Source organism: Dermacentor andersoni, chromosome 4, assembly GCF_023375885.2.
Source record: "Dermacentor andersoni chromosome 4, qqDerAnde1_hic_scaffold, whole genome shotgun sequence".
Classification (NCBI taxonomy): domain Eukaryota; kingdom Metazoa; phylum Arthropoda; class Arachnida; order Ixodida; family Ixodidae; genus Dermacentor; species Dermacentor andersoni.
This window is the reverse complement of record NC_092817.1, coordinates 6,561,189-6,574,875: the sequence shown is the minus strand read 5'-3', so window position 1 is coordinate 6,574,875 and position 13,687 is coordinate 6,561,189. Positions and strand designations below refer to the sequence as shown.

Below are 13,687 nucleotides of genomic sequence, written 5' to 3'. Positions count from 1 at the left end.
AAATTCAAAAAAGAACTGAAAGCTTTCCTCACACCCATGCCATATAATGCATAAATCTGGTTACATCGTTTTGTTGTCCCGCTCCCTATCATGCCTACTTGTTCACAACATTTTCTTGATAAAGTATCTCATCAGGGGTTCTTTTACATTGCTGTAAATAGACGATACTTTTTACGTTTTCCTTTTTTCGTTTATTTTTAGTATTTTCACCCTGTAACCATCCTACAACAGCTTAGACGTGTTGAATTACTTTTGCTTTTTACCCTGTCTAATTGTGGCTTTTGGATCCTTTGTTTGCTGCTCTCTATTTCTTTTCTTTTTGCCTGTGATGTATCTTATTGCTTGATTTCGCTACTGATGTTTACTGCGTTAATTAATTTTTCTACATCCAATACCCTAGGAGGTACCGATTCAGTCTCTGACTATGGGACCTCCTTCTGAATACACAAATTCTGTAATTAATTTATTGCCTAAATAAACCCACTTCTGTCTCTGAACTAAAAGGTCATGCTTTCACGAAATTCAGTTCAGAGATATTGAGTGAATGTTTATGGAACTCAAGAACATTTTGATTTGCTAAATAGCTAAAAATATTTGCCATATTTAGAAGAACCTGAACGTGTGCGTTCTGAGACCGTTGCAAGATGATAAAATAAATATTCCGATAACTTGAGACTCACAGTGATTCTCAGTGTTATAGCACATATGCACATGAGAAAAAGTTCTTCACGTAAGCATGACGTCCATTTTTGTTAAATTCAAGCTCCCATCTCCTACTTAATTTGGTTTTCGCAATGAGTTAGCACAATTCAACTTCTAGAAAACTTCAGTGATATTATTTGACGTAATATCGCTCTGATACTTGTGCTCTTCGTCGGTTTAAACAAAGACATTCGATACTATTGACCACGAGTTATTTTCGAAATTATGTAGCTTTTTCTCCTTAAAAATGCTCCAATGAGCTCTTACACTGTCTGTGTATAGGTGACCCATTCCGTTAAGCATTAATTCAAGTTTGTCGCAATGCTTATTTTGGAACCGCCCTCATTTAAGTTATACCTTAGTGATAATGCAAGTGTGACGTTCAAATCGAAAAAAGAAATTTTTTAATACGCTGATGATAAGAGTCACCATAACTTCTTTAACTTGTGGTAATGTCTCCATCAAAATTCAGCTTGACATTCAGTGTCTTCTTGACTGGCTAGACGACAACGTAATATTTATAAACAAATATACTTATATTCATCCGCAATGCAAATAAGAAGCCTTTTAACGGTGCACTTAAAATATTTTTATACAAAAATGATGAGGAAGTCTTTTAAGGTGTACTAAAAATATCGTTTATACACAAGAAAGAAGAAAGTCTTTAAACGGTCGTCGTCGTCGTCGTCATCATCATCATCATCATCATCATCATCATCAGCCTGTTTACACCCACTGCAGGGCAAAGGCCTCTCCCATATTTCTCCAACTACCCCGGTTATGTACTAATTGTGGCCATGTTGTCCCTGCAAACTTCTTAATCTCATCCGCCCACCTAACTTTCTGCCGCCCTCTGCTACGCTTCCCCTCCCTTGGAATCCATTCCGTAACTCTTAATGGCCATCGGTTATCTTTCCTCCTCATTACGTGTCCTGTCCATGCCCATTTCTTTTTCTTGATTTCAACTAAGATATCATTAACTCGCGTTTGTTCCCTCACCCAATCTGCTCTTTTCTTATCCCTTAACGTTACACCTATCATTCTTCTTTCCTTTTAACGGTGTATTTACAATATTCTTTATACAGAAGTAAGAAGGAAGTATTTTGACAGCGTATAAAAAATGTCACTAGACTGTAAATAGACTGTCAGTAGAGTAAATAGGAAGTTGGTAGAAGTTCTAAATAAGGTTAATATGCATTTTTGTAAGGGGTATACAGGCAATACAGCAGGCATATATCCTTTTTTCGCAAACATTCTGCGTAGAATGCGGAGTTTCTGGCTAAATGCCTCCGGCCAACGCTGAAGGGCAGGTTGCAAGCGTCATTTGTTCGATTAGAACAAGAATAGAGAACGGCGAAGTCGTTTAGCGCACGAGTCGCTCTCTCTTGAAAGCACGTTATTTACTGTTCTATATAAATGAAACTACCTGTTTCTGGGCTAGCATGTGCTACTGACTGCAAGGCTCTTCACAGTGACAGGCAGAAGACAAGCTCCCCGGCCGTAGCACACCTAAGTCCGATGAGCTGTAGAAATTTCAAACGCGCTGAAGCTCGCCTCCACTGTTCTACCGGGTGTTGCCCGCCTGCTGCTGAAAAAGTTTCCACAACATATTGCTACACGTGTGAAACTATTTACAGGATGTACTTATAAAGAGAGAGTGTTGAACGGAGGTGGAAGGGAGTCCAGCCAGGCTCAGTTTATTTTGAACCCCGTTATCCTTCTCTTCGTTGAATGTTCTTATTCTCGGCTATTTCGCTCATTTCGATGAAAAGTAAACATTTTGTTCTGGCATTTTCACGTCTCGCCATTAAATAGTTCAATTGAATCGATATTATCTAAACGAAGCAACATCTGGCAGTTTTGTTTGAAACGGTATTCATCCGTATAAATAGATGAACTTTACGTAGGGACAACTTCAGGAAAATGGGTCGTCGAGTACGGTGCGTTGGCGACCTGGAGATGCTTCCAAAGGACCTTCAGCGTTCCCTGGCGAAAGTCGATCTTGCCACCGCGGATAACGCCAGGTGTGTGCCTTTGGCTTACGTCACTCGAATGTAATGCGTACTTTCTGATCGCGCCGAGGTATGGGGAGCCAGGAGCGATCGGCCATATCGACCTAGGCGACATGAAATGATTCAGAGGGACAGTTGACGTGTGAAAATTGATATACTTCCATCCTTCGGTGTAATTTTGGGAAGGTGTATATGCTTGGAGCGCTGTGACGCTCTTGGTCTTTCCGTGAGGAGGGAGCGCGTCACAGCGCCGCCTTCGTTGGTTTTCCGGTGCAGGACGGTGACGGTCGCCTGCGTCGCCTACTCCTCGCGCCGGCAGGTGACGCGCATGGCGCGCCGGCTTGCGCAGGCCGTCAAGGAGGGACAGCTTCGTTCCGAGTGAGTGCCTGCTCGGGGGTTCATTCACACGGGCTATCAGTGTGTGTGTGTGTGTGTGTGTGTGTGTGTGTGTGTATGTATGTATGTATGTATGTATGTATGTATGTATGTATGTATGTATGTATGTATGTATGTATGTATGTATGTATGTATGTATGCATGTATGTATGTATGTATGTATGTATGTATGTATGTTTTTCCTATGTGTATGTGTTTGTTGGTGAGGGGAGGAGAATGGCCCCCTTGAGTTCCCCTTGACATTAAGCGGGGCTTGTAGTAGTAGTATACTAAAGACGCCTCTCATTGAAGGAATTTCCTCAAGGCAAGTGAAAATACGAGGGAATGACTCAGTTGTTCGCTCCAGTAATTCCGAAGTAAGCAGAGGAGCGTGGAGTATGCAGTGATGCCTGAAGGCCATCTTCCATCTTGGCCTGGGCGGCATGTGACGTCCTACTTTTGTCACGCTTTTGCCCTGCGTCCGCACCACACAGAGCACGCTCGCTCACGAGGGATAATTACGAACATCGGTAATCTTTTGTAAATTGTGAATGTCCGTAAATATTCAATAATATGAGCATAGCGAGAACAAGGTAAAAGCGAGAGCCAACGTTTCGACAAGTGGACTTGTCTTTTCCAAGGCCGCAGGTGCTTTTCTCGGCGCAGTTTATATACGTAGGGCTCATCTAAAGGGGAGAGGGGGTAAGCCGACTGGGCGAGGCAACGTCAGAGGGTGTGTTAGCGGCGAGGGTGTAGAATTGAAAAGAAAGGTGTGCCACTCAACGTCGGTGGAGGAATGTGAGGTAGCGCCGTGCGTCAGCTGGTTGACATGCCGCTGTAGGTTCCTTTTTTCGTGTGGAGGAGCTAGATTGTTTCGCACGGCAATTAGCACATCACCGCAGTATTTAACACGCGCATCATACACGCGGTCACATCTGTGAACTGTGTATTCCGGTGGAAAGTAATTCTTAGACAGTAAATCATTCAAAGGCCAACTTCCAGTTAAGCAAATAAGACGGTACAAGCATGCTAGCATGTTCTCGTACAAATAGGAGGATTCCGTGCGTAGACCACGAACATTTTTGTGAAAACGGAGCACTTTATATTACTGAGGTTAGAAAAGAAATTACGTTACTTTGTCGCTGGCGTCCCTGGATGCATCATGTTTGCCGTTGAAAGGCTTGAATAGCCAACCCTTCCGCCGAATGTTTTCCGAGTTGATATTTCAGAAGACGTTCACGTTCATTGTGTCTCGGAAGGAAGCGTAACTTTCGCATTTTGCTTTGAGTTATTGACAGCCGCTGCTATCGACAACTTTTTCCAGCGTAGCAAAAATTTCCTCGCAAGTTGTAGAAAGGGCCAAGCGCGATGCGAAAGCTGAACGCCTTTCCTGCACAGAAACGAGTGCGCTGAAAGTACTTGTCCCCAGCGACAACTTCGCCGTCGTGTTGGCCCCGAAGGCCTAGACGCGTACTTGCCTCTCGCGATGATCCCGCCACGGGAGCCGGTGCCGATTTGACGCCGGGCTGTTCTTCACGTTCGACGAGAAGCTGGCGGAGAGGATGACTTGCGACATGTGACCAAAGGGACTCCAAAGGAGCCCACTCGTTTCCGTCACCTTGCTGCTGCACGCATTTGCACAATATTTCTGTGGCCAGGTGCAGGCGAAGGCTGTTGTTTTCCTTCTTCACATCAAGATCCACACTTGTAAGTGCCACGATTCAGTCCGCCTTGCTCGTTCAGCGCAGCATCGTTCATCGCATGACATCTGCATTCCATACTCAAACGAATGGGCGAATTGAACGATTTAATCGCAATCTCGGTGATATGTTCACAATTAACACCGCATCGGACCAAACCGTCCTTCCATTCGTCACATATGCGTACAACGTTGCTACGCACGCGACCACATGATTCTCGCAGTTCTTTCTCTTGTACGGACGCGAGCTATCATGCACGCTTGACACTATGCTTCCCTACACACCTGACTCCTCTGAATACACTCCCATTTCGCTGGCTGCCAGGTGCCCCGAGGATTGTCGAAAATTGGCCCGTTCATTGACAATGCAGATTTACAGATTTCCCAAAGCGCACAGTAGACGCCAACTGGACGCTTTTTAAAAATAAAATGATCGAACTCACTACGACTTACATACCAACTATCATTTTAACAGAGCGACCTTCGTCCCCATGGTTCAACAACACATTAAAACGACTAAACAATAAAAAGAAAAGATTGTTTCGTAAAGCCAAGCGTTCCAATACTGCTCCGGCCTGGGAAAAATATTACGTCACTGAAAAGGAGTTTGATTCCTTGGCCGCAACAGCTAAACGAACCTTCTACTCAACTACACTCCCTAACATGCTGCAAAACAATCCCAAACAATTCTGGAAATACATTACCCCAAATAACCGTAAACCGTTATTATTATATGATAACGATAATAACCGTGTTCCAGACCATAAAGTATCTGAAGTACTAAACCCTGCCTTCTCTTCCGTGTTCACTTCTGAACCTAACACTGACCTCCCAGACTGTCCTTACCTCAACAGCCCAACGATGCCAGACATAACAATCGAAGCACATGGTATCACCAAGCTAATTGAATCCCTCAAATTAACATCCTCAGCCGGCATCGACGGCATCAATTCCAAAATGCTTAAGAACACTGCGCACATCTCTAGTGTATTTTTGTGTCATATCTTTCAGCAATCATTATCATCTGGAGTGGTGCCGCAAGACTGGAAAATAGGTAAGATAATTCCAGTACCAAAAAAAGGATCATCGTCATCGTGCCACAATTACCGTCCAATTTCCCTCATCAGTGTTTATTCTAAACTAATGGAGCATATAATTTATTCTCATATTGTAAACTTCCTAACATCCGCTAATTTCTTTAATCCTAATCAACACGGTTTTCAGAAAGGCATGTCCTGCGAGACCCAACTAGCCCTATTCGTTAATGACATCAGCTCGCATCTTGATCAAAACATGCCCATAGACGCCCTCTTCCCAGATTTCCAAAAGGCTTTCTACAAGGTTCCTCATGAACGGCTCTTTCTAAAACTATCATGTCTTAATCTTAACTCTCGTGTTCTCCAATGGATACGCAACTTTCTCACTAACCGTCAACAGTTCGTTTACGCTAACCAATGCTCGTCTACCTTATCACTCGTTATCTCCGGCGTGCCACAAGGCACAGTCCTGGGGCCACTACTCTTCTTAATATACATTAACGACTTACCGATAGGTTGTTCTTCCAAAATTCGTTTATTTGCTGATGATTGTGTAATCTACCGTCCTATTACTAACGACGCTGATTCTCGCGCTCTCCAGTCCGACCTTAACGTCATTGAAACTTGGTGTAATAATTGGCTAATGTCCCTCAACGTCAAAAAAACGTCACTACTTACTTTCCATCGTCGCCAATCATTTATTTCAGCTAATTACATTATCGCCGGTTCGGAAATATGTGCTGTGACTTCCTTTAAATACCTAGGCGTTAAGTTGTCCAATAACCTCAGTTGGTCCTCGCACATTTGCAACATTAGCAATGATGCCAATCGTGTACTAAGCTACCTGCGCCGTAATCTACGTCATGTTCCGCGCTCAGTAAGACTACTCGCATACTTAACAATCGTTCGACCCAAACTAGAATACGCATGCTCAGTGTGGGACCCACACCAATCTAACCTGGCAACAGCACTAGAATCCATACAGAATCGTGCAGCAAGGTTCATTCATTCTGACTACTCTTACCACACTAGCGTTACTAAACTTAAATCACCTCTGAACCTTCCAACCCTCGAGCAGCGCCGCAAAACAGCAAGACTGTGCCTCTTTTACAAATTTTATCACTCACTACTTCAGCAGACCGACATCACGCCTGCGCATCGCACTTCGTCCCGTCATAGCCATTCAAAGGCTGTTTATCCCCCTCCAGCTCGCACCTCCGCTCATCTTAACTCTTTCTTCGTTCACACAGCGAAAGACTGGAATCATCTACCTGCTGAAGCGGTGCACCACTCCAGTCATTCATCGTTCAAGGCATTCATTGAAAATATTATCTAAATATGCCCACTCCTCATGTAAGACCCCAAATGGGGTATTTGAGGTACCAATAAATAAATAAATAAATAAATAAATAAATAAATAAATAAATAAATAGAGAACTAAGGTGACCAACAGCTGAGGCACGACACCGACCGACTTTCGCGACATCTGGACTTGGATTCCTCCGAGGGCACCTGGGTTTTCGCCTGAATCGCCGGCTCGACATTGTGGGCCCCACCGCTTCCTCGATCGGACATCTCCAGTCAACTATGTGGTTGAACCTTTAACGCCGTCCCAAGGCTTATGTCGTCGTGGTCGAGAAATCGTCCATGTGAGTCGCCTCAAGCCCTATTATAACCCTGCTATACTGTCAACGCTTTAAGTCGCCATGATGGCTGCGCCATTCCCTGGAGCCAATGTAATTAACAACGCAAGACGACGACGAAGCAGCCAAGCGAGCAAGCCACAGTGTCGATGATATCCACGCTTTGAGGAAATACGATCCTGCCAGCCTTCGGCGTGAAGCTTACGATATTCGTTTTTGATGCGTTTAGATCAGATAATAGTAATAATAATAATAATTGTGACCTGGAGAAGAACTGCGAAGCAACTGACCACGGCGGCGGTCAGACCTGTGACGCAGCAGAGGGTGCTAAGAATCTCTGGGTCTGGACAGGCCGCCATTGGAATCTGAATCTGGCAACGTTTAACGCGAGAACGTTATCTAGTGAGGCGAGTCTAGAAGGGCTATCGGAGGAATCAGCGGACAGTAAATGGGATATAATCGGGCTCAGTGAGGTCAGGTGGACAAAAGAAGCATATACAGTGCTAAAAAAAAGCGGGCACGTCCTGCGCTACCGGGGCTTAGCGGAGAGACGAGAACTAGGAGTCAGATTCCTGATTAGTTATTTATTTTTATTTCTTTATTTACATAATACTGCAGACCTCATGTGGTCCAAGCAGGAAGGGCAGATAACAAGGCATATTTACAAACGCCATAAAGTTATTACATAGACAAACGGTTTGACACATGACACAAATGAGCGAAACAAGTCAAAGGAAATACATTGCACATCAATCTGCACATCAAAATTCATTGCTAAGATTTCTTTCAAAACTGTCACTTGAGACGATCTGTTCAGGCAGTGCATTCCAATCGTTTATTGTGCGCGGAAAGTATGAGTATTTAAACAAGTTTGTTTTCGCAAAATATGTGTTAGGGTATGGGTATATTGGTGACGGGTTTTTCGTGTAGTTGAAGGTGTAACATAAGGTGAAGAAGAAATTCCAAACTTTCCCTGGATGGGTGAATGAAGAAACGTTAATCGAGCAATTTTCCGTCTTATACGAAGAGGTCTAATTTCGTTGGAGGCCATTAAAGCAGATGGGGAATCAGTTCTCTTGAATTTATTGTAAATGAAGCGCACAGCCCGTCTTTGCACGTTTTCTATTTTTGCTATATCTTTTTTGGTGTACGGGTCCCACACTATAGCCGCATACTCAAGTTTGGGCCGAATAAGAGAGGTATAGGCTAATAGCTTAACGTGACTCGGTGCTCCTTTGAGCTCGTGCTTCAAAAATCCAAGTTTTTTTAACGCAGATGAACAGATGTAATCAACATGGTCGCTCCAGTTAAGCTGTGAATTTATTAAAACGCCTAAATATTTGTATTTTTCGACTTCCGAGATAGTAGTGCCATAAGCAGAGTAACTAAAGTGGATAGGACGTTTCTTTCTTGTCATGGGTAAAAGCACAGTCTTATCAGAATTGAAGACCATTCCTGATCTGTCGCACCAGGCCACAATTTCGCGGAAAGCATCATTCAGTAATATTTGATTAGCCACAGAACTTATTGGGGTGTACAGCATGCAGTCATCAGCAAAAAACCAATTTTAACATTTCTATCAATGGAACACACAATGTCGTTTATATAAACCAAAAATAACAGTGGACCTAGTACACTTCCTTGGGGCACGCCAGATGTCACTGGAAGTAACGTGGAGGGGATGCCACCAATATCCACAAACTGTGTTCGATTTTTAGGTAGGAACCAAGCCAGTTTATTAAGGTCAAGGGCACGCCTACTAATTTCAGTTTTTCAAGAAGTTTATTATGGGGAAATTTATCAAGCGCTTTGCTGAAGTCTAAAAAAATTATGTCCAGTTGTCCAGATTTATCTAATACGGAACTAAAGTTATGGATAGCAGTAACCAACTGCATGACAGTTGAAAAACCTTTCCTGAAGCCGTGTTGAAATGGAGACAAGCATCCTTTAGAGCTTAATATTTCAAGTATGTGGTTAGCGATAATGTGTTCGATTAGTTTGCAGCAGGTACTCGTCAAAGAAATCGGACGGTAATTGCTTAAACACGCGCGGTCCCCTTTTTTATGCACAGGCACAACTCTGGCTGTTAGCCAGTCGGGGGGCAATGAAAAAGACGATAAGGATAAACAGAAAATTTTTGTTAAGAAATGAGCTAATGATTCAGCATAATGGCGTAAGAAGGCGTTTGGTATGTCATCTGGACCATGCGAACTTTTGGTATCTAACTGGAGTAGGGATTCAACAACGCCTTCGTAGGATACAGTGATTGATTCTTCAGGTGGAAGGTCAAACACATGTTCATTGGCACTTTCTTCAGAAAACACAGAATGAAAGTAGGCATTGAAATGCGTAGCAATTGATTGAGGACACGTAATCACGTTGTTATGCACACTGATTTGATTTATTTGCTTGTGGAAAGTTCGAAGGTGATCCCAAAATTTATGGGGATCATTTCGTATAAATTGTGGAAGACTCTCTGTAAAGTAATGTTTTTTTGCTGATTTAATGCTAGAAGAAAGCTCTTTTGCTAAAATAGCTAACTGACTAGAACTGGCGTGCTTTGCTTTTTTCAGCCGTTTAAGCCTTCGTTTTAGGTGAATAATGTGCCGATTTATCCAGGGATTTGCTTTCTTTAAGCGCTTCTTCTTATCGGGTATACACATATATATGAAGCTATTGATACAATATTTACAGTGTTCCTTGAACGTGTTCCATAACTGTGTGACACTGGTTCCCTCAAAGCTTTCATACGCCAATTCCAAGTAATCAAGGGTGGATTCATCCAGCGCTTTTCAATAATCTTTTACGTTCTTATGCTTTGCTTTTTCTATACGCCCGTGGACTACAGGTAAAGATACGACTACTAACTTGTGATCAGATATCCCGTCATGAACAGATACTGTGTAATCACAAAAAGAGCGTTTTATGAATACTAAATCGAAGATTGACTCAGTAGAACCATGTATTCTAGTTGGTTCGGTGACTATTTGCTGAAGGTTGTGGGACAACATTATATCATAGATAGCGTCAGCATTTTCAGAACATCCAAGGTTTTCATTAGACCAGTTTATGGTTGGCAGATTGAAATCCCCTGCAAGTATCAAATTTTTATTTCTGTAGTTGAACAAAAAATCCTGCAGCTTATGCAGATAGTCCAGGTCTGAATTAGGGGGCCTATACAGTGCACATAAGATGAAAGTGTAGCCAAGATACGTGATTTTCAGAGCAGGGCTTTCATGGTTTTCTGGTGAATTTAGAACTATAGCGGAAACATTCGGTTTTAGTAAAATGGCTACGCCACCTCCTCGTGACCCCCTATCACGCCTAAATACAGTGTATGGGGGAGGAAAGATGCAATCATTAGTGATATCACAGTGAAACCAAGTCTCGGTTATAACAACTATATCAGGGCTGTGAGTAAACAGAGCGATCTCAAGGGCAGTTGCCTTGTTCACTATGTTTTGGGCATTTATGTTTAAGATAACAAGGTCACGAAGAGCTGGGTTATCTCAGGTGGTCTGTCAATCATAGTTACTAGAAGAGAGAGGAGAAAGGCTAATCCGTTGTTCAGTTGAATCGTTCCAAGCGTACACGCTGTTGCCGATTTTGAGCCTGTCATGAACGAGATAAGCCTTCTTTCCATCCTTCCTTTCGGTTTTGCAAGATTCCCAGAGCAATTTTCGTTTTCCTTAGTGTCTCCTTAGAATAATCATTTTGTATGGAAAAAGCCGAACCTTTAAGTTTACTAACATTTGCATACAGGGCCTCTTTTTCATTAAAATCTTGGAAGAATGCGATTACAGGTCGGTTTGAGTTGTTATTTGCTTTTCCTATTCTATGTATACGGGCAATGGATGACGTAGAGACACTAAGGTGTTTTTCAAAGACCTCAGAAATCGCCTTATTTTTAAGTTCCCCTTAATTTTCAGAGGTATCTTCCATTATGCCATGTATAATCAAATTCGAGCGACGACGCGATCCTCCAGGTCAGTGAGCTTTTGATGTTGCTTGCAAAATGACTGCTTTATCGAACTTATATGCTGTTCGATTGGAGCAAGTGGTTCAATACCGGCCTTGAAGTCGCCAAAGAGATGTTATATGCGATCTAGTCTAGTTGCTAAGGAGCTGAGAGATATATCTAGCTTACTTTCGAAAGCTTTCAGTTCCAAAATTTCCTGCTGTATGATGGTTTAAGATTACATGATTTTATCGAACATTTCCTGAACAGGGGGGCCAGGGTTGCTTTCTACATCACCGCATAAGAGCAATTTGCACACAATTGAGCATTCATATGCAATGCACATCAAACGCCGTGGGCACGGTAGGACCAGCAACATACGGATATAGGATATAGCTATAGGATATAGCCATAGGATATAGCTGGTAACATACAGGAATTCTATAGCATTAACGAGACGGTGGCAGGTCTTGTTGTGAAACTTATTAAGAGGTACAAATTGAAGGTCGGACAGGTCTATGCCCCTACATCCAGTCATGATGATCAGGAAGTCGAAATCGTCTATGAAGACGTGGAATCGGGGATGAGTAGAGCCAAAACAAAATACCCTATACTGATGGGCGAGTTCAATGCCAGGGTAGGCAAGAAGCAGGCTGGAGAGAAGTCAGTAGGGAAATATGGCATAGGCTCTAGGAATAGCAGGGGAGAGCTATTAGTAGGGTTTGCAGAACGAAATAATATGCGGATAATGAATGAATTCTTCCGCAAGCGGCATAGCCGAAACTGGACGTGGAGGAGCCCGAATGGCGAGACTAGAAATGAAATAGACATCATACTCTGCGCTAACTCTGGCAACACACAAGATCTGGACGTGGTCGGCAAGGTGCGCTGCAGTGACCACAGGATGGTAAGAACTCGAATTAGCCTAGACTTGAGGAGGGAACGGAAGAAACTGGTACATAAGAAGCCGATCAACGAGTTAGCGGTAAGAGGGAAAATAGAGGAATTCTGGATCAAGCTACAGAACGGATATTCGGCTTTAACTCAGGAAGAGGACCTTAGCGTTGAAGCAATGAACCATAATCTTATGGACATCATTAAAGAGTGTGCAATAGAAGTCGGTGGTAACTTCGTTTGACAGGATACCAGTAAGCTATCGCAGGAGACGAAAGATCTGATTACGAAACGCGAATGTGTGAGAGCCTTTAACCCTACAGCTAGAATAGAACTGGTAGAACTTTCGAAGTCAATTAACAAGCGTAAGACAGCTGACATAAGGAAGTATAATATGGATAGAATTGAACATGCTCTCATGAACGGAGGAAGCCTAAAAGCAGTGATGAAGAAACTAGGAATAGGCAAGAATCAGATGTATGCATTAAGAAACAAAGCCGGCAATATTATTACTAATATGGATTAGATAGATCAAGTGGCTTAGGAGTTCTGTAGCGATTTATACAGTACCAGTGCAATCTACGACGGTAATGGAAGAGAGAATAATTTAGAGGAATTTGACATCCCACAAGTAGCGCCGGAAGGAGTAAAGAAAGGCTTGGGAGCTACGCAAACGGGGAAGGCAGCCGGGGAGGATCAGGTAACAGCAGATTTGTTGAAGGATAGTGGGCAGATTGTTCTAGAAAAACTGGCCACCCTGTATACGCAATGCCTGATGACTTCGAGCATACCGGAATCTTGGAAGAGCGCCAACATAATCTTAATCCATAAGAAAGGGGGCGCCAAAGACTTGAAAAATGATAGACCGATCAGCCCACGGTTCGTTGCCTACAAAATATTTACTAAGGTAATCGCAAATAGAATCAGTATCACCTTAGACTTCTGTCAACCAAAGGACCAGGCAGGATTCCGTAAAAGCTACTCAACAATAGACCATATTCACACTATCAATCAGGTGATCAAGAAATGTGCGAAATATAATTAACCCTTATATATAGCTTTCATTGATTACGAGAAAGCGTTTGATTCAGTCGAAACCTCAGTAGTCATGGAGGCATTACGGAATCAGGGTGTAGACGAGCCGTATGTAAAAAAAACTGAATATACTGACAAGGTCTATCGCGGCTCTACAGCCACCGTAGTCCTCCATAAAGAAAGCAACAAAATCCCAATGAAGATGGGCGTCAGGGAGGGAGATACGATCTTTCCAATGCTATTCACAGCGTGTTTACAGGAGGTATTCAGAGACCTGGATTGGAAAGAATTGGGGATACGAGTTAATGGAGAATACCTTAGCAACTTGCAAT

The 13,687-nt window shown here is 42.9% G+C and overlaps 1 protein-coding gene across 4 annotated transcripts in view; it reads left to right on the top strand.

Moving 5' to 3' along the window:
- The window catches only part of LOC126535923 (isoprenyl transferase-like), a 168,416-nt gene that overhangs the window by 139,755 nt on the left and 14,974 nt on the right, over positions 1 to 13,687 (top strand). For 3 of the 4 annotated variants that reach the window (XM_072287722.1, XM_055073347.2, XM_055073348.2), the window contains exons 5-6: positions 2,610 to 2,726; positions 2,991 to 3,092. In XM_072287722.1, coding sequence (XP_072143823.1) covers positions 2,610 to 2,726; positions 2,991 to 3,092 — 219 coding nt within the window. Of the gene's footprint in view, positions 1 to 2,609; positions 2,727 to 2,990; positions 3,093 to 13,687 lie in introns of those variants that run through there. The other variant, XM_072287720.1, reaches the window with a different exon arrangement.